Source organism: Pyrus communis, chromosome 14, assembly GCF_041283825.1.
Source record: "Pyrus communis isolate YQ-2024b chromosome 14, ASM4128382v1, whole genome shotgun sequence".
In the NCBI taxonomy this organism is placed as follows: domain Eukaryota; kingdom Viridiplantae; phylum Streptophyta; class Magnoliopsida; order Rosales; family Rosaceae; genus Pyrus; species Pyrus communis.
Window position 1 is genome coordinate 13,003,410 of NC_142578.1, and position 19,665 is coordinate 13,023,074.

The 19,665-nt window shown below is 37.6% G+C and overlaps 3 protein-coding genes and 1 long non-coding RNA gene across 4 annotated transcripts; all 4 read right to left on the bottom strand.

The window, feature by feature from the left end:
• LOC148691258 (uncharacterized) lies at positions 1 to 2,671 on the bottom strand. Its single transcript, XM_088683967.1, has 7 exons — positions 2,408 to 2,671; positions 2,148 to 2,315; positions 1,915 to 2,007; positions 1,731 to 1,829; positions 1,241 to 1,642; positions 443 to 685; positions 1 to 36 (listed from the first exon to the last, which is right to left on the bottom strand). The coding sequence occupies exons 1-7, from the start codon at positions 2,669 to 2,671 to the stop codon at positions 1 to 3; spliced, it is 1,305 nt and encodes a 434-aa protein (XP_088540093.1).
• LOC148691259 (uncharacterized) lies at positions 771 to 1,215 on the bottom strand. Its single transcript, XR_015955481.1, has 3 exons — positions 1,118 to 1,215; positions 933 to 1,040; positions 771 to 858 (listed from the first exon to the last, which is right to left on the bottom strand). It is a non-coding gene; the product is annotated as an uncharacterized LOC148691259 (long non-coding RNA).
• A 510-nt stretch (positions 2,672 to 3,181) lies between the features above and the next one.
• On the bottom strand, positions 3,182 to 3,826 carry LOC148691260 (uncharacterized). Its single transcript, XM_088683968.1, has one exon. The coding sequence runs from the start codon at positions 3,638 to 3,640 to the stop codon at positions 3,182 to 3,184; it is 459 nt and encodes a 152-aa protein (XP_088540094.1). The 5' UTR covers positions 3,641 to 3,826.
• Positions 3,827 to 4,127: 301 nt separating this feature from the next.
• LOC148691261 (uncharacterized) lies at positions 4,128 to 6,701 on the bottom strand. The gene has a single exon (XM_088683969.1). It carries the CDS (start codon positions 6,699 to 6,701, stop codon positions 4,128 to 4,130), a length of 2,574 nt encoding a protein of 857 aa, XP_088540095.1.
• Positions 6,702 to 19,665: the final 12,964 nt, after the last annotated feature.

Below are 19,665 nucleotides of genomic sequence, written 5' to 3' on the forward strand. Positions count from 1 at the left end.
TCAAGATTGTTCTTCTTCAACGTTGACCAAAGTTGCCTACAACAAATGTAGCAATTAGTATCTTATCATTACCCAATGTGGGTGCATGCAATAGACTGTATTGTATATAAATTTAAGATTATGTCAAACCTGATGTAAATTGAAATGCAAACAGTCGATATTTCAGCCATGGAACAAAATTGAATGATGTCATCTCCACCAATAAATGTTGTGTGCTCATTTCCGAATAGGTCAGATTCCATAATGATAGGTACAGTAACATCCTTATGCATGTTTTGAGCTATGAGCATAAGTGAACGCAAAGCCAAAGGTTGTTTTTGGGATCTTTGCCTGAGGGGTGGATTCGTTCTCAACTTTGCATAGATAGATAAATATGGTGAAATGAGACATATTAGTACTATAATTTTTTCCACATATTCATAAGAAAATCACATAGGAGTACCTCATCATTTATCATGACAAGATGTCGTGGCCAAGCTACGTGACTCCCAATTGCTTGTTTGATATTCACAGCTTCACAACTAGGTATTGGAAGAAGAGCATCTTCTTTAATTGCTAAATCAATAGAAACACGTAGGTTCTTAGGCCCAAGTGGAATTCCATGTATTGGCCCGTCTAATGGGATGACTGATCCATATGCAACAATGTTCTTAGCAGTGTCTATAGCGAGCTTGCACTGTTGTACCTTAAAAAAAAATATTTCATTAATCAACTATTGTCGGGATTATAGCATAAATAGGAATTGTAAAGGGCATGTACCTTCTTGATATCAGATATTTTTTCCATGGAATTTGTAATTTTGTTTGTCTTATCGTTGATGTTCACATCATATATGTTCTCTTGGTCACTTTGCTTTACCTTGGAAAATTAAATTAATTAATAATCGCTACTTAAAATAGCCAAAAAGAACAAATACTACAATGACTATGTACCTTGAAATGGTTCTTGATATCACTTTCTTTTTCGTTTGAATTTGCAATTTTGTCCGTCTTTTCCATGATGTTCAAATCAAATATTTCCTGCATATCCTTTTGCTTGACCTAAGAAAAGTAAACTTAAATTAACATTGCTACTTATTATAGTTAAGAAGAACGAAACTTGCATGACTAGTACATACCTTCTTAGCTTCAATCTTATCCATGGTTTTAGTATTCTTGTTAACCTTTTGTTTCGCTCTCTTCTTAGACATGAATTTCGGCACATCGTCATGTTTTGCTCTCTTCTTAGACATGATTTCCACCAAATCACCCTGTTTCACTTTCTCAATAGATGTTTCATTTTTTTCTTTCTTTGCTGTGCAACTAGCTTTCTCAGAAATATGATTGGACTGTACCACATTATATTGGACCAACTCTTGCATCTTGCTCAACTGATCTGGAGTTAACAAAGAAGCAATCAAATTGAACTTCTTATTTAACTCCTCAATGTGTAAACTTTGCTGCTCCAAATGTGTTTGCATCATTTGTTGTTGACTCGATTGAGTTTTGCATCTTGGAGTCTTGAAGTACATTCTATGACTGACAATAGTTCCAACACCTCTTACACGACCCGAATATTCAGGTGTTTCCAAAGCAATTGTCAATATGTCATTACTACCAGACGTTGGTACAGTCCCATCTTCAACGGCCTTAGTTACTTCATCCTATAACAGTTGGCGTTAGTATGAAATACATCAATTAAGTATCTTTCCCAACCTTACAGATAAAACTTACTATTTTATCAGCGCGTACTTTCACCATCTCATTCGTATAGTTTCCTTTTTTATCAACACGCCCAAGCTTCCAAAGCACTGATCGATCAATGTCAGCAGTGATTCCATAAGCTGATTTCTATTTGGATGAACGTATCAAAATTATATCAGATAGTTTTTATTTGTATGATAATTAAATGAATACAAAAGTAACTGGACATTACTATTTGTTCTTCCAATCTTGCATAGCCTTTTCTAGAAAGTCGATGAGGGTACTTATGCTTAGCTCGCCTCCTCGATTGTTCTTCATGGTTTTTCTATCAAATGCAATCCAATAATTAGTCTTTAATAATTGCAAAACATAATATGTACCGGATGCTTCGTACTTAATTTTGAAATCATATATACGTACCATATGCTTCTCAGTTAATCTCGACCTCACATATTCATCCTATACTGGCTGACGAATGAAATCATAGATCTTTGGTGGTTTCTTTAAGACTTCAGGTTGATCTTTGAACTTTAATATGTACTCACATGTTAGACTACTCTTGAATGTTCGCCATGTCTTTGCAGCACTCTTCAAAACATCCGCTCTGCTATTTGAATGTACTATAAAGGCTTTCTACAAATGCATAATAGAAATTGGTCATTACTTTCACAAAGTCATACAGATGTAAAAGCTTTTTTTTTTTGTTTAATTTTTTGGAGATATACCTGAACCATGTCCCAAATCTTTTTTTTATAAGATGACTCTACTTCTTTCCAAGTTGGAATTGTAATTGGAACTGTGGTACGCGCCATAACACCAATAGAACTTGCTAGTTTTGCTCCTGCAAGTCCACACGGTTGTCCCTTACTGTTATATCCAACCTCTAACCGATCCCCATCACTTCTACCTTGCACCAAGTCTTGCAATTGAGTTGCACCTCTTGGTTTCCTTGTTACAAAATCTTGGTCATCTTCTTCTGAATCTGTCATTTCATCAATATATTCTGCAAGATTCATTTAAAATCAAGACAATGATCAAATTAGTAAGGAAGAAAGAAATATAAAGAACCTTAAAGGTAATGTTTGGTTCATTGAATGAACCTTAAACGGATAGGGTCATGCCAATAGTTGGTTGAGGAAGTAAGGAAAAATAAAGAAATAGGGCAATTGGCCATTCTCCAAAATCATAAAACCAACCTTCATTCAATTCAATTCCAATGTTCATTTCAATAAACAAATACTCCCTAAGTGACAATTGTCAATACTAAAAAAAAAAGAACAATATGAATTCAACTCCTATTTCCACAAAGATTATCATCATACTTCATCTCAGCCCAATAATCTCTAAATAAATTAAGCCTTACCAATAAGTCACAACTAAACAAGATAAATCCAAAAGTATGGAGAAAATATAAAGTCGTAATGTAATTTCAAAATATGCATTCAACATAGCATTCAATAACATATGAAATAGAGTAGATATTCCTCTGAGTGATATGACTATGTATTTTCAACCCAAATGCCTTCGCAATCATCCCGCATGTAGATATCATCAGACTCCTCAGTTAGAACATCAAATGACTCAATGGGTGGCAATTTAGTAGTAAGACATTCGCGTTCAATTATAGTATCTCCTAGCTCATCATCATGTAGCCAATCATACTGAGGCCCAGGCAGTACAACCGACCACCTTGAATCCTCTGGATCTGCAATGTAAAATATCTGCTTCACTTGAGTAGCTAAAACAAAACTATCTGACTTATGTCCAATTTTGTTGAGGTCAATTAATTTGATCCCAAACTCTTCTAATTTGATGCCACTTTTATTTTCAACCCAATCACATTTAAATACTACACGCATGAATGCATTATAATTAAGTTCCCATATCTCTTGAATCACCCCATAAAAAGTCATATCTGAGATAATAGGATTCTTATCCTTAGCGCTTGAAATTTGCATCGTATTGGCCACTAAGCTTACTCCACTGTTTTGAGTGACTTGTGAATCATCACGAGACTTGGTGTGAAAATTACAACCATTAACAGAATATCCAGAATATTTTGTTACTTCATATCGAGGGCCATGTGCTATCCATCTCAAGGTTTCTGATATGTGATTATTAGGGACATTAAGCTCATCCTCAACCTGCATATGTTGGCATAATTAGTTTGACTTCATAAACAAAAATGTTAGTGCATAAGTACAATGCGAGTTTAATACCTTTTTTTGCAGCCAATAAATGAAAGTTCGATTATGTTCATCCTGAAGCCACTTCAAATTTTTTGATTTTTTGATTTTTTGGGGTGCTCCTTAATCAAGGATTTCTTATGCTCCCTGATAGTTTTTTTAATTAGGTAACATTGAGTTGGTCAAAAGGATAGGAAATGTTGTAAGTAAATGAAAAAACAATGAGTTAAACTATATAAATGAGTATGAATGGTTAAACTTACTTGATATAAGGTTCCATTTCAGGTGTGTTATCCAAAACATAGTGATGTGCTTGCTGCCAATGCTTTTTATCCGCCTTCAAAAATTTTCCAGCCGATAATGGATAGCCAACATCTTTATGATGTGAACGAATCTTCAATGGAATTCCAATTGGGTCTACCCCTGATAAATACTCGCTACAAACCTCTATAGCTTCTTCTGCAATATAACATTCAACCATACAACCCTCTGGACGATATGTATTTCTCACATAACCCTTTAATATTTTCATGTACCTTTCAAAAGGGTACATCCAACGAAAATAAACCGGTCCACATAAGCGAACTTCCCTAACCAAGTGCACTGTGAGATGGACCATTATATCAAAAAAGGAAGGTGGAAAAATCTTTTCAAGCAAGCACAAAGTAATCACCAACTCACTTTGTATTTCATCTAACCTTAAAACATCCACTGTTTTGCTGCATAAGTGGCTAAAGAATAGACAAAATCTGGTGATAGCATATCTTACATGCTTTGGCAGTACTGCACGAAGTGCCACGGGAAGTAGTTGCTGCATAAGTATATGACAATCATGAGATTTAAGATTAAACAGTTTTAGCTCCTCCATTGACACAAGGTTTCTAAAATTTGAAGAATATCCTGATGGGACCTTAAGTTCGGACAATGCTTTGCAAACTGAAATCTTCTCAGCCTTAGATAAAGTATAAGGTGCTGGGGGAAGAAATGTTTTGTTATTTCCATGTTCTGGTGCCAAATCTGTACGTAGACCTAAAGCAATTAGATCATTCCGAGCTGCCACACCATCCTTTGTTTTTCCAGGAATGTTAAGTAATGTACCATAGATACTCTCACAAACATTTTTCTCAATGTGCATAACATCTAAACAATGTCGAACATGCAGTGACTTCCAATATAGTAAATCAAAGAAAATTGACTTCTTTTTCCAGCGAGTTTGAACATCAGCCTTTTTGTCTACTTCTTTTGCCTTCTTATCTATTTCTTTTGTGTTCGCTATTCCACTCCTCACCTTCCTTTTTCCAAGAAGCTTTGTATTCTTTGACATGATATTTCCTTTGTTTTTGTTTTTTGATGGGAGATCTACATTCTTCTTACCCCATGATATTTTGATTCCTTCAACTTCATGCAATATTTCTTCCCCGCTCAACGGAGATGGAGCTGATCCAAACTCTTGAGTACCATCAAATGGTTTTTTTTGTTGTCGGTAATGATGATTTTGTGGTAGGAATCTTCTATGACCAGTAAAGATTACCTTTCTCCCTAACTTTAGCCATTTAGAAGATGTTCTATCACCACATATAGGGCATCCAGAGTATCCTTTCACACTACACCCACATAAGTTACCGTAAGCAGGAAAGTCATTGATAGTCCATAATAACACAGCCTTTAACATAAAGTTCTCCTTATTGTATGCATCATAAGTTTCAACACCAACCTCCCATAGAGTTTTTAAGTCATCAATAAATGGTGCCATATAAACGTCGATATCATTACCTGGTTGCTTAGGGCCAGATATCAACAATGTTAACATCATAAATTTTCGCTTCATGCATAACCATGGTGGAAGGTTGTAAGTGACCATAATCACTGGCCAACAACTATATCTACTGCTTAAAGCGCTATGGGGATTAATCCCATCTGTTGAAATTGCTAGTCTGAGATTTCTTGGGTCACCACCAAATTCTGGCCACATGTGGTCAACAAGCTTCCATGAGGGAGAGTCAGCCGGATGACGCAACTTACCATCAACTTCTCTATCTTGGGCATGCCATATCAAATTCTTTGCTGTCTTGCTGTTATAAAACATTCTTTGAAATCTTGGAATAGGGGGAAAATACCATAATACCTTTGCAGGTACCCCCTTACTAGGCTCCCCAGAACTTTTGTTAACCTTCCATCTAGAAAAACCACATGTAGGACATGCAATTGCATCTAAATGCTCTTTCCTGTATAGGATGCAATCATTGGGGCATGCATGTATTTTTTCGTACTCAATTCCGGGAGAAAACAATGTTTTTTTTGCTTCATACACAGAGGGGGGTATTTCATTCTTCTGTGGGAGCACTACTCCTAAAAATTCTAGTAAATCTGCAAATAGTTTATCACTACACCCATTCTTTGCTTTTATATTGTACAATCTGACCAAGGTTGATAACTTTGTGAAGTTTGAACCAGGGTATACAGGTTTCTCTGCATCCTCTAACAACTTCTCAAATTGTTCAGGATTTGAAGCAAAATGATCATAAGCTACTTTCACCATCCCGATAATGTTATCTTCAACTATTTCTTCCCGATTACTCATTTTCTCATTCTTACTATCTGGAACAGCTTCTCCATGCCAATACCATGTACAATAACTTTGATCTATACCATTGAAAAAGAGATCCTCTCTTATCTCTTTAACCGTCCTTGATTTGATGTTACCACATTTTAGGCACGGACAACGTATGTAGTTAATATCAGTAGCGTGAAGCATAGCATAATTCAAAAAGTTTTCAACCCCTTCAGAATACATTTGTGATCTTCTATCCATAGACATCCAAGATTTATCCATTCTAAAATAGTTATATTGATTGATATTAGAATAACACATATAATGAGATTGCACAATATATAAACTATTGCAAGCTAAAGATAAAAAAACAGAAGCAGAGCTTATGAGGAGTTTTATCAAACACGTGATGTGCTATAAACAGAAGCAGAGCTTATGAGGAGTTTTTCTTATATAAACAGCGTTCTACACACACATACACACACACACCCATGCGCACACATATATATGTATATAAAATACATATACCTAACTTCAATCTAAATAAAAATAAAAATAAAAAAAATGATCATGGCTCAACTACAATTTGTTCAGAAACTACTTTAGCAAATGACAAGGCTAAACTAAAATCTATCCAGCCACATAACTCAGACTAATCAATACAACTTCACAAAACAGATTAATATAGAAATTATTTTCTAGAAAACCCATAACCATTCCAACAAACTTACCTTACACAATTAGGTTTTGAGGGAAATTTGAGGAAAACAATCAATCTGGTTGATGAAAACTGTCTTCTAGAAAAATCTAGAAACCCTACATTCCCAAACTGAAATTAAAAACCAGAACAAAACCGAAATCACACTAGAAACAAAGGCGAGAAGCGGAGAAATCAAAAGCGGAGCAGAGAAATTACCAGAAGTGGAGGATGCGACGGGAGGAAGGCAAGGAAGAGCGAAGGGAATCGAGTTTGGAACTGCAAAGCGAGAGAGAAAGAGAGGAGAATGAGGCTTTGATCTTTCATTCTCTATCTGGGAGTTGGCTGAAGGGGGGTTGGGTAGTGGAGTGAATGAGTCGTGAGGAACTTGTGAGTGCGGGATCTTCGCTCTTTCTGAAATTTTAAATCCTTCCGTGGATTTTTTTTTTAAGTTGCGTCATCCATTTATTTTAATAACATTTTTAATAAATAAATGTCATTAAAAATTTTAATAAGTGTCATGAAAGCTCTATTTTGTAGTAGTGGTCTTAGTGAGACCCCCCAATAACCATGGGACTAGCTAAGACTATCCTCTATTTCTCATCCTTGTCATGCTCAACGACCACTCTCGACAGACTCCTCGTCATTGCCGGTCACCTAGATCAATCATTAACTTCCCGACTCTCTTTCAGATCCATTTCACAACCAACTTACATATAAAATATACCAAATTGAAGCTGGGAGTGACAAGATTACGATTTTACTTGAATCGAGTCCAAAATGTGGTTAAATGTGGCCGGAAAATGGCCTGAAAGTCTCGGCCTGTTTGGGCTTCTTCAAATCCATGACAAATTCGAGCATACAAAGCTAAGATCTCGGTCCAGGGATGGTGATGAATTTTTTGGCGGTGCTAACTTCATCCAATTTAATGAGGGTTGGCCAAAAAACACATCGGGAAACCTGCAACTCGTCGGGAAAATTGGAGCCGTGAGGTTCTGTTCGAACAACGCATAGCTAGAGAAGGAGGGAGGACAGAGAAATAGAGACTGGAATCAATAAGGAGTTTGACCAGGAATGAGAAAGAGACATGAATTGAGCGGTCTGAGAGGAAAAAAAGAGGGAGAGGGTGGGACGATGAGAGAAGAGGAAAAGAGTGGGACGGAAATGGTAGGAAAAGATGGAGAAAAAGATAAGATCATAATAAAATATTAATAATTTATATATTAAATAAAATAATATTAGAATTTGTTATTATCCAACTTCTTAGTCCAATACTGCACCAAACGCTTCACTAAGTTAGTCCAGTTTAGTCTAGTCTAAGCCAGTCCAGCTTAGTCCTTGAAGCTAATCCAGTTCGAGATAGTCCGGCGCAACAAACGCCCCCTTGCAGTACTATTTATTATATATGAGATATCCTTAGTAGATTCTATCATATCTATTAGACTATCTATTATCCTATTAGAGTTGTATTGGGATAAGGAATTTACTTTCTCTATTACTATAAATAAAGATATAATGAGGTGGAATTAATACACACCTCACAATTACACATCTTTCTCTTCTCTCTCTATGCCGCCGACCAACCCCATCTCTGTCCTTTATAATCGTTCAGTAAATTAGGCATTGTTCAATAAATTAGGTATATAACACATTATCAGCACGCTCTTGGAGCTGTGCTAAAGAGTGTTTGATCTTCAATTAGGGGATTATTACGTTATAATCATTCTTTTTATGATTATTTTATTATTTTATTGAATTAATCTACATGCTATTGATTCAATAATTTTTCTTTATTGAACATGATACACCACATTGAAGATGCAATTCCAGCTTTCTAAGAATGATCTTCTACAAATTCAAAGGCTTTTATAGTTTTCTACCAATCAGGTACATGAAAACATTCCCCATAATACATGAACCTTCTACATTTACATTTACCTTCTGATACACACACACACACACACGTTCCTGCATTGCACAATTTTGCTATGTGGAATTTGTGAGTCAAAGTTCAAAAGAAATTAAAAGCAATTAGGGTTTTCCCAGCCCCAGAAATTTTTTGAAAAAAATAAAAACTAATAAGGTTTCTTTGTAGCTAAGCCGCAGCCTCGAGCTGCGCCTGGCTGGCATACAGCCCAACCGCGCCATGTAAACCGGGCCAAGCCTGAAGATTGGGTCAGCAACAGGGCAGTACTCCAGGCTTCCTGCTCGAATTGGATCAGGCATGTAGCTTAGGTCCTTGATGCATGGTTTTCATGCCTTGGGTCCATTCGAGAAACCAGCAACCCTTGTTGGGCTTCTTGCGACTCGGCCTGTCTCTCAGAAGCTAACTTTTCTGGGCTTCTTTGTTTTGGCCCATAAACTGAAGCCAGTAACCAATGGGCTTGTCCTACGTCAATCGGAAGCCAGTGAATGCTGAGCTTCCTTCGCGCCACTACCCAAAAGCCAGCAAGCCTAGCGTTGCTGGGCTTTGCCTCATTTCCTAGCCTGTAAACCTACAGCTAAGTTGGGCTGCTGTGCAGCCGTGTTACGTAGCCCAAGCCCTGTAGCTTGCTACATGGCCGTGCCTCACACAGCCAGCTCACACGTGCTGGGCTGTAGTTTTTTTCGACCCGATGCCATTTTTTGGCATCTACCGCTTCTTAACCATACCCAAATATTTTTCAAGATGTTTTTTGTTAAAGCAATACTAGGCTATAATTTTATTATCGCTTGGCTCCAAGCCATTAGACGTTAATATGACTCGAACATCATTATTTTGCTTTTACGATCATGGTCCCAATTTATTGAATTAATTAAAAGTGATCAGCAGTCCATTATTCTGACAAGAAATTCAAAATTATCAGCCTGAAGCTACTTTTGGCCATTAACGATTCAATAACTTATTTTTCTTCTTTGAACCGTTAACATCCTTTCGTAATCCCAAAGCGCTCACACTTGAGTTCCTAAAGCAGCACAAATCCACTGCACTTAAATTAGTACCTTGTATTATGTGTTCTTGCAGGAACCTCCTTTTTATGAAGCAAAAGTTCACAACTAAACTCGGACCAGTAGCGTGATCCTTGGCACCTTAGACTTAAAGCTTCAAGAATAAAGGATAGTATTTTCGAACCTCAACCTTGCATAATCTACTTCTATCTCAATGGAAAAGATGTGATAACCCATCCCTAATTTTACAATTTTATTAAATTTAAATGAGTGAATTGTTGAAAATGCCTTAGAGCTGAGGGTGTTGACTTTCGTTGACCAACGCATAGTGAGATGTACGAAATATTCTTTTAGCGTATTCTTGAAGTACTCAACGATACGAACGTGTAAGCGCACGCAGAATTGACATTAGAGCTACGGTTAAAGTTTTACAAAGTCTAGGTGGACATTCCGGGTTAGGGTGTGTCAAGAGATCATTGGTTACACATCTGTTTGTGCCCTTACCAATGTCGTTAAGGAGTACCATTCTCGTAGTCAATATGTAAGACTAATTTTTCTCCACCAAGCACCTATGGAAAAGCAGAATTTTCTATGTTCTTTGATTCAAGTTTGGTGTTTGTTTTAGTTATGGATCATATTATTGATATTGTCCTTGAATATGAGTTAATTGACTCATGTTTCTTGTATGCATGAGGCCGAATTCAATTAAACACGTGATTAGGTACAAATGTGGGAAAGTTAGTTGTTTGGATGAATGTGATACTATGCACACTAGCTTTACACCTAAATCACATCTCTAGCAACGACTTCAAGTCTATCCAACCTTATTACGAGCATTAGCACGCTCCTCGTTGTATGAATGGTACTAAATTACGATTTAAGAGACCTTATATTCTCCCTGTTCTAGAAGAATGTCGTTGATTCTTAAGGATATTCGAGATGACAATGATCATGAATGAAACCATTGATGAAAAATAGAAGTGATATATCTTTGCACCACATTGAAAAATGAGCCTACAGTTTCATTTTGGGGCTAATGGGCTACCCCTTCCCCCCGATTGGGATATGCTACGTGTGGCTGATTTAGAGTCAGGTGATTCGAGTAGTTTACTCGCCTTGGCACAACTATTTGTTACACTTAGGTCGAACAATGATGCTACGACGAATCTCCTTACCGAAATAAGGATCTTGTGCCTACAAGCACATTTTGCCAAGCCTACTCATTTAGGGAATTTGATTTCTATATCATCAATTGCAAAAATACGAAGTCGCCCTCTTTTCACAGTGGATTCAAGGGAATATATATGGAATAATCTAACCAAAAATGCGGACCATATAAATGTATATGGTTTTGGTTGATGTATCAACAAAATGATCACATGTTTTTCCACACACACACATTGCTACTAAACCTCCCCACTGATTTTAAGGGTTCACCACCCTAATTATCCCATAAAGTCTGGAAGATTGGATAATGCTGGAGAGTTCATATTGAAGGTTTTTGATAAGTGTTGCATATCTTTTGGGTTTATAATTGGACATGGAATTCCTATGTTCACCCCAAAATAGCCTCGCAGAGTGATCATAAAGCACAATTTAATCGGTCTCCTGCACCTTGGGGAATGCACCAACTTTTCGATTTTTACCTAGGGCTATGCAATCTTGTACGTAGCTATATTAGTCCGCCTTGAGTCCCATTACCACCCAACCATTTCCGACGTTACAGTCGGTTACTAGGTACGAACCTGACGCTCTGTACTTACACATTTGGGTGTGCATTCCATGTGCTAAGTTGCGCCGCCTTAACGTACCAATATGGGTCCTCAAAGAAGGATGTGAATATTTGTCAATTATGATTCTTCTTCACACTAGCTCTCTTAGAGCCCTTGCAAGCGATCTCTTTATCGCTCATTTTGCAAATTATCAGTTCAATGAGATAGTCTTCCTTCTGTTAGGGGAGATAAGAAAGTCGAAGTTTTTGTAAAAACAGTATAAATTTGCGTGGATGTTGCCCACTATGTCTCATCTCGATCGTCGTACCGCACAAGTGTGATAAGCAAGTGCGATGTATTATAGCTTTCAAAATATTACTCCAGGCGTATTCCTCTGATCTAGCTAAAGTGGTAAGATCATATACCAGCTGCAAACATGCCAGCAAGGTGTTACCCACTTTAGCAACTTAAAAGATTACTAAAGTTTCTAAGCTTTAACCTTGCAAGTGCACAAAGATGTTAATAGTATAGTAAGCAAGCAAGGGTCAATTGATGCGAGATTTACTTGACACTCAAATTAAACCCTCGTTTGACAATTGTAGTAGAATGGATAAGTGAGGGATCGTTCTAGACCGGGGATTAGGAGGGCTTGCTAAAACCTTCTAAATTGACTTAAAAACATAAAAACTAAATTAAAATACTCTTAACAAGACTACTATGACTCAGAATGGCTTTGAAAAACTCAAATTGTCTAAAACAATCAAATTGACTCAAATAGAAGCTAGAACTTGATTTAGACGAATTTGCAAATGTTTATGACTCCAAAAGCTTAAAGTTACAAAAATAAAACAAATACGAATGATTAAAACTTAACAAAATAGAGGGGGGGAATTGTGTTTGGACGATATTAAATTAAAAAGACAGAATATAATTAAAGGCAAAATGTAAATATGAACGTGATGAAAATATGGATGATGGAATAGCCAAGGGGTTCTTCTCCACACATGTTACACTTGCAAACAAAATTGATTCTCAGTTGGTCTTTCGATAAGTTGTGAAACTCAATGCTCCAAGTTAATTAGATCCGCTTAGATTAACTTTCAGATTTCCCTAAATTCGTTGGATTGAATGGAATACGCATTACAACCAAATTATTCTTAATCAAAGTCCCTAACTATGGAATACGCATGATAGAGACATTTAACCAAGATCATTAAGTTCAACGGAAATCATAAACATCGACGAGGCATTCGTTACTATGGAATACGCATGAAACTTATGCCAAGAATTCGTTTAACGAGATTGTTTATAAGCAACCTCTACTACTTGTGAATATAAGTTCATAACGATTAGGTGAAATTCACTTATATTCTAGCGTCATATTTATGCATGAAAATTAAGCTTGCAATCTCAATGAACATACATAAATAAGTTATCAATCAAACAGTTAAACGAATTGAATCCACAACTTATGAAATTCCAACCAAACGTAATCAATTCAAAATGCAAATATAAACATAGTTTCGAATCACCCCCTAGCTAAAGGGGGGTTTAGTTCCTCATAACTTTGAAATCAAAGAAACACCTAAACATTCCAACAACTCGAATTGTATGAACGTTTAGGCACTCTTCTCTTCCCTTCTCATACGTACAAAACAAAGAGAATTAAATTTAAACTTTGAAATCAAAGAAACACCTAAACATTCCAACAACTCAAACTTGAATTGTATGAACGTTTAAGCACTCTTTTCTTCCTCGTTGTTGTAGCACAAGGTCTAAGGTGAGCTTAAGGGCTTTAGGTGTATGTGGAATGGAGTAGGGAGTGGTTGGAGATGGAAGAATGAAGAGAAAATATGCAGAAAATGAAATGGGACTCACGGCAATGGAATGGTATTTGTGTTGTGTGAAGTGTTGTGAATGGAAATATGAGATATGAATTGAATGGGTGCAAGGGTATTTATAGGAGTAGTGGAGGGAACATATGGTTGTTTGTTTAAGATGCAAGTGGCTAATTAATGATGGAAAAGTATGTGATTTAAAGGATGCAAAGTGAATGAATCATGAATCATTGTGGATGAAAGGTGGAAGTGCATGTGTTGATGACTAGGTTAGTGGGTGGAAATATGAAAATGGCATATAGGAATGGGAGCTCACGGTTTGAATGTGTAAAGTGTGTGTGAATGCATGTGAAGATGCAATAAATAATGCATGTAGGGTTAGGAAATAATGAAGAAATGCATGTGAGATGTTTGGAAAGGAAATGGGAACCCACGGCAATGAAGTTGTTTTGTGTTGTGAATTATGATGAATGCATGTGAGTTAAAGAGGGAGAATGTGGTGAAATGATGAAGTAGGAAGGTGGAAATGCATGTGAGATGTTTGGAAAGGAATAAAGAATGAATGGTGGAAATGTGAGTGAATGATGTGCATGTGTGAGAATGCATGTGGAATTAAGAGGAGTATGGAAGTGAAATAAATGAATGATATGTTAAGTGATAAGTGAATGATATGTGGTGAGTGATAAGTGAATGGTTTGATAAGTGATCAATGAATTAGTTTAAAGGGCTAGGGTTTAAGTACATAGAATGGGCCTAAAATAGGTTGGTTTGTATGGCATAATGTGTTTGATTGGGCTAGAGCCATTGTTTTGTGTCTTCAAGTGCATACAAGGCCTTCAAATTCGTCCATCCTCTTGGCTCCATGGATAAGCTATCCAATCCATGCCCAAAAATGCTCCAAATGGCCTCAAAATGCACTTTCTTGCTCCCTAGGCCCTTAGAACCTGAAAACACACAAAAGAAGCATAAAGGACTAAAATAACGAGAGAAACATAACGTAAATGCACGAGAACAAGCCATTTAAGTCGCATGAATATGCTCCTATCAAATACCCCCACACTTAGCTTTTGCTAGTCCTCGAGCAAAACAGAATAAAAACAAATAAACAAAACGACACTAAACACGTAAAACACAACCTAAACCTTCCAACAACCGTCTTAGGGATTTCCAATGCACATGACAAGTTAAAAATCATCATTCTCACAGATTTTAGTCATCTTCACATTTAAGTACATTCTTAATCATAGTCACCATATACTAGTTCACAATTAAGCATTTAAAACCATGTTTTGAATGTAGTAACATGCCTTAGAGAATTTGCTCAATTCCGTTCAAGATATGCACTCAATTTTTACTCAGATTTTCTAACTACACACCCTAATCTAGTCATATGTGAGAAGATTGATGTAAACATGAAAACGACACTCACATATATGTATCACAAAGAACGCAAATTCTGGAGTTAATAATCAAGTTTAGATATGATCTCATGAATGGAATGCTACTACTTAGACGCGAGAACCAGTGACACCATAAGCTCATACCAAGTTCAAACTCCACAAATTGAAATACACAACACTCAAGATAGAAGTCAAGGGTTGTAACGGGGCTTGGGGTATGTGGATAAAGAAGGGATATGGAAAACAAAGGTTCTTAAAGAAATAGTGAGCAAAGCATTTTAATCAACTTAGAATTCACTTTTGAATGAAAACTCAACTTTTGAACAAAAAGGGAGAATTTAGACAATTTACGCCCAGAATTGGTGTTTTGGAACCTTTCTTCAATCACTTATTCTTTTCTCTTTTTTTTTTTTTTTTTTTTTTTTTTTTTTCTTTTGAATCTCAAAACAAAACACTTAAACATTCTCTCCCCCACACTTATTTTCTTTCATAATGTAACTCAAAAGGAATTCAATTAAGTCATGCTCACTATCTTTTAAGAACAAGGGTAAGGACGGTCATATTCTAGGTTAGGTGAAGATAAAGTGGGTAAACAAAGAACATGGGTTAACATGGCTCAACGGGGGTAAAACTTACAACATATACGAAATATGGGAAGCGAGGCTATTTGGCTATGGTGGCAACTACACAACTTCATCTTGATATATGTTATGCAAATCAATAACATGCTTTGAATGAAATGGGCATGAGTTCTAGCATTTGGAACTATATGATGAAACGCCTTCTAAGTAGTAACCAAGCAAAGAATAATGAGATCATGCAACGATTTTAGAAAACAAGAAATCACAGATTATACTCTCCAAAGAACGTTATAGGCTCAAGTCTCTCAGGGTTGTAGCATTTGTTTGAGTTCCTTCCTTCAGGCATGTTACAAAAACTAAATTTTCTTTTATGATTGCATGTGAAGTTATACATTATAACCATAACCAAGCATATACCAAGAGTAAATCAAACTTTTCTCTATGTTAATAACTCTTTTTAACAGTCATGCAATTACAAACCAAATCCTTATCATTGTGTTGGAAGGTATCCTAAGACACAAACACACACACAAAAACAACTTTAAAACAACTCTTTTTGGGTTTTTCAAAACAATTTTTCAAATTTTTATGGGATTTTCGAATTTTTAAGACAAAACACACTAAAACAGTTTTAAAACAGTGAGAAACAACATGTGAAGTGATAGGTGATAAAATCCAACGAATTTGCATCAAATATACTTAGTTACCCCCCCACACTTAAATCAAACATTGTCCTCAATGTTTTAAGCATAGATTCACACAAAGCATAAGTAAATACACAAAAAGCACTTAAACATACTAAACATGGCATAATGTAATTAACAAAGAGAAGAGTTTAGAGACGCAAATCTGGTTATAGAGTGTAAATTCCATCTTCTCTTTGTTGATTGCATTGAGGCTTGATCTTGATGATTCCACAGGCTTACTCTCGAACTGGTTTCCGCCCATCGTTGATTTTCCTTTGTGCTACTTCTTGAACTGGGCAGCATGATGGTTCATTTGGTCTCCCCCGAAGGTCTGAGCTTACCCCTTTGGTCTGTTTCTTTGTTCAATCTTTCCAATTCGTATTGAAAAGGGTTGGAGGATAACTCAGCCTATGTTTGTCTCCACATGCTTCAATGTATCATTTTCACTTGCCTTACTCGCTCCCCTTTGCAGAAGTGGTCCCTTCTCCGGAAGTGTATCAACCGTTGAAGATGACTACTCGAGAGCAACGCTAGGTAAGCAATCAGGAATAGATTCCAGGCAGTTGGCTCCAGATCGGAAGACTGACTCCAAGTGCCGGCTGATTGCTTGTTTTACTTTGCCATGCGAGTAAGAACAAGGACAAAGAAAAAGACAGGGAAAGAGCATGATATGAGATACTTTTGCTTTTGACCTTGATGATATGAGATACCTTTGCTTTTGAAGAAGCGGTGAATGAATCAGCACATGTATTTGTTGTGCTGTTTCCTCCTGGGTCATATGTACTCCAGGCATTTGGTATCATCTTTGGGGAAGAAGAAAGAATTGAGTCTTTCGAAAGGCTTTGCTAGGAGTACGCCCTCAGAGGTGAGGGAGAGTTGGGCATTTTTCTTCAGGTTTGCCCTGCCATAAAAGACGAAGGTCGACATATATAGAGATAATATCAAGTGGTGGTACTTTTTACCTTTGTCGACAAACGTTTTGATCCCGCAAATCTGGCTTTTTGAAATAGTGGCGCCTCTTCGATCTCTGAACACGCCTCTTCGATTTCTGAACACACCTCTTCGATTTCTGAACACACCTCTTCGATTTCTGAGCAGGCGCCCCTTCGCTTTCTGAACGACACGTGGTAGTGCAGATGCGGCTCCTTTTGACAAAGCTGCACGCGTCTTCAGAAAAGCAGAGAAAGCGTCGCCGAACTTTGCGCTTGTCGGCTAAAGATGTGTAGTTGCGGTGATGGCCTCCACGTGTTGTCTGAAAAGAAGAAATCTTTTGACAAAGTTGAACGCGCCTTCTGAAAAGCCGAGAAAGCGTCGCCGAACTTACGCCGGAAATTCCGGCTTTTTGAATTGGTGGACGCGTCGCCTTGGCTTTTTTATTGAGCTATCGATCACCACAACAAACACACTCTGAAGAAAATCGACTCCGGCCCTTTGAAATTTAACTCCATCCCTTCTCTTTGAACACTTTTGAAAAATGGCAAACTCATCGAACCTTAGCTTGGAATTGAGCCTTAGCAGTGATACGGGCGCGCCGCGTCAAGGTAACGTATGGCGTCCTTCTTTCTTTTCTTCTAACGGTCCTCTTTCAGGTGAAGACTCTGTGATGCAGGACGCCACAACAGCTACAATAGTAGCTAGGAACCTCCTCACACCAAAAGATAGTAGGCTGCTGTCAGGACGGTCCGATGAGTTGGCCGTTCAAGAGTCCCTCGCACTTAGTGTTCAGTGTGCGAGTTCTGTGTCCAACATGGGCCAACGCCTGCTTGCCCGCTCCCGTCAGGTGGAATCATTGATGGCAGAGGTGGAAAGTCTCAAGCAGGAGATCCAGCAGCTGAAGTATGAGAATAGAAGTTTGCATGTGCTTGCAAATAACTATTCGTCGGGCATGAAGAGGAAGCTTGATGAGCTGCAAGAGTCTGAAGGTCGGATTCACAGTGACCGTCAAAGGTTTTCGTCTTTTCTCCAGAGGCACCTTTTTCCTGGCTCATCCAGCGCTTGGCCAAGTATTGAGGCCTGGAATGCTCTATCTTCGATGCCTCCTGCTCCGATGCCTTCTGCTCCTACGCCTTCCGCTCCGATGCCTTCTGTTCCTACGCCTTCCGCTTCAAGAGTAAAGCCACGTAGTGGGGCCTCAAGCAAACAACCTTTGTGAAGCACCATCTTTCTTTGTTTAGCAGTGCCTATCAATAAATCAAACATTTTCTCAATGTTACAATCATAGACTCACACAATTAATAAACAAACAAACAATAACAACTAAACAACCTAACAAGGCAGAAACGAAATAGCAACAAAGAGAAGAGGTTTTTTTTTTTTTTTTTTTTTTTTATTTTAATTTTTATCAAATTTTCGAAGTTTTATACCAAGACACTATAAAACACTCTAAAAACGCTTAAAACAGCAAGAAACAACATTCTAAGTGATAGGTGAATAAATCCCACGAAATTCATGCAAATACAAATTGTTTACCCCCCCACACTTAAATCAAACTTTGTCCTCAATGTTTTAAGCAGAAAGTCACAACAGAGCAAGCAAATAAACAAATACGAGAAAGAAAGCAAAGTAAAGGCAGTAAAGAAAAAGAAAGGAATAAAAATAAGTCTCTTAAAGGGGTTTCCAAGTTATTCTCTATTCGGATGCATGGGTTGCCTCCCACGAAGCGCTTTCTTTTACGTCTTGCAGCCGGACGGTACCTCCGTTTAAGCTTGACTAGGTTCCACGGCATGGAGGGGTACCTCCTCCACGACATGCTCCTCAAACATCTCGTAATAGGGCTTCAATCGATGCCCATTCACTTTGAATTCTTGCTGCGTCCTTAAACTTTTGATTTGCACTGCACCATGAGGGAAAACATTAGTAACAACAAACGGGCCAATCCATTTAGAACGCAACTTACCAGGAAACAAACGTAGGCGAGAGTTGAAAAGTAACACTTTCTGCCCAACTGTGAAGGTCTTGGTTCGAATCATTCTATCATGGAATGCTTTGGTCTTGGCTTTGTACATCCGGGCATTCTCATAGGCTTCATTCCGAATCTCCTCAAGTTCATTCAATTGGAGCTTCCTATGAACTCCCGCTGCATCTATGTCCATGTTGAAAATCTTCACGGCCCAATGTGCCTTGTGCTCTAACTCTACGGGCAAATGACATGGCTTACCATAGACGAGCCGAAAAGGTGACATCCCAATGGGTGTTTTGTATGCCGTACGATATGCCCACAGTGCATCATCTAAACGTAAGCTCCAATCCCTCCTTGTTGGTCCAACGGTCTTCTCCAAAATTTGTTTGATTTCTCGGTTAGACACCTCGGCTTGGCCATTTGTTTGAGGATGGTAAGGTGTGGAGACCTTATGGTTGACATGGTACTTTCTTAGCAACGCCTCAATGGTCCGATTGCAAAAGTG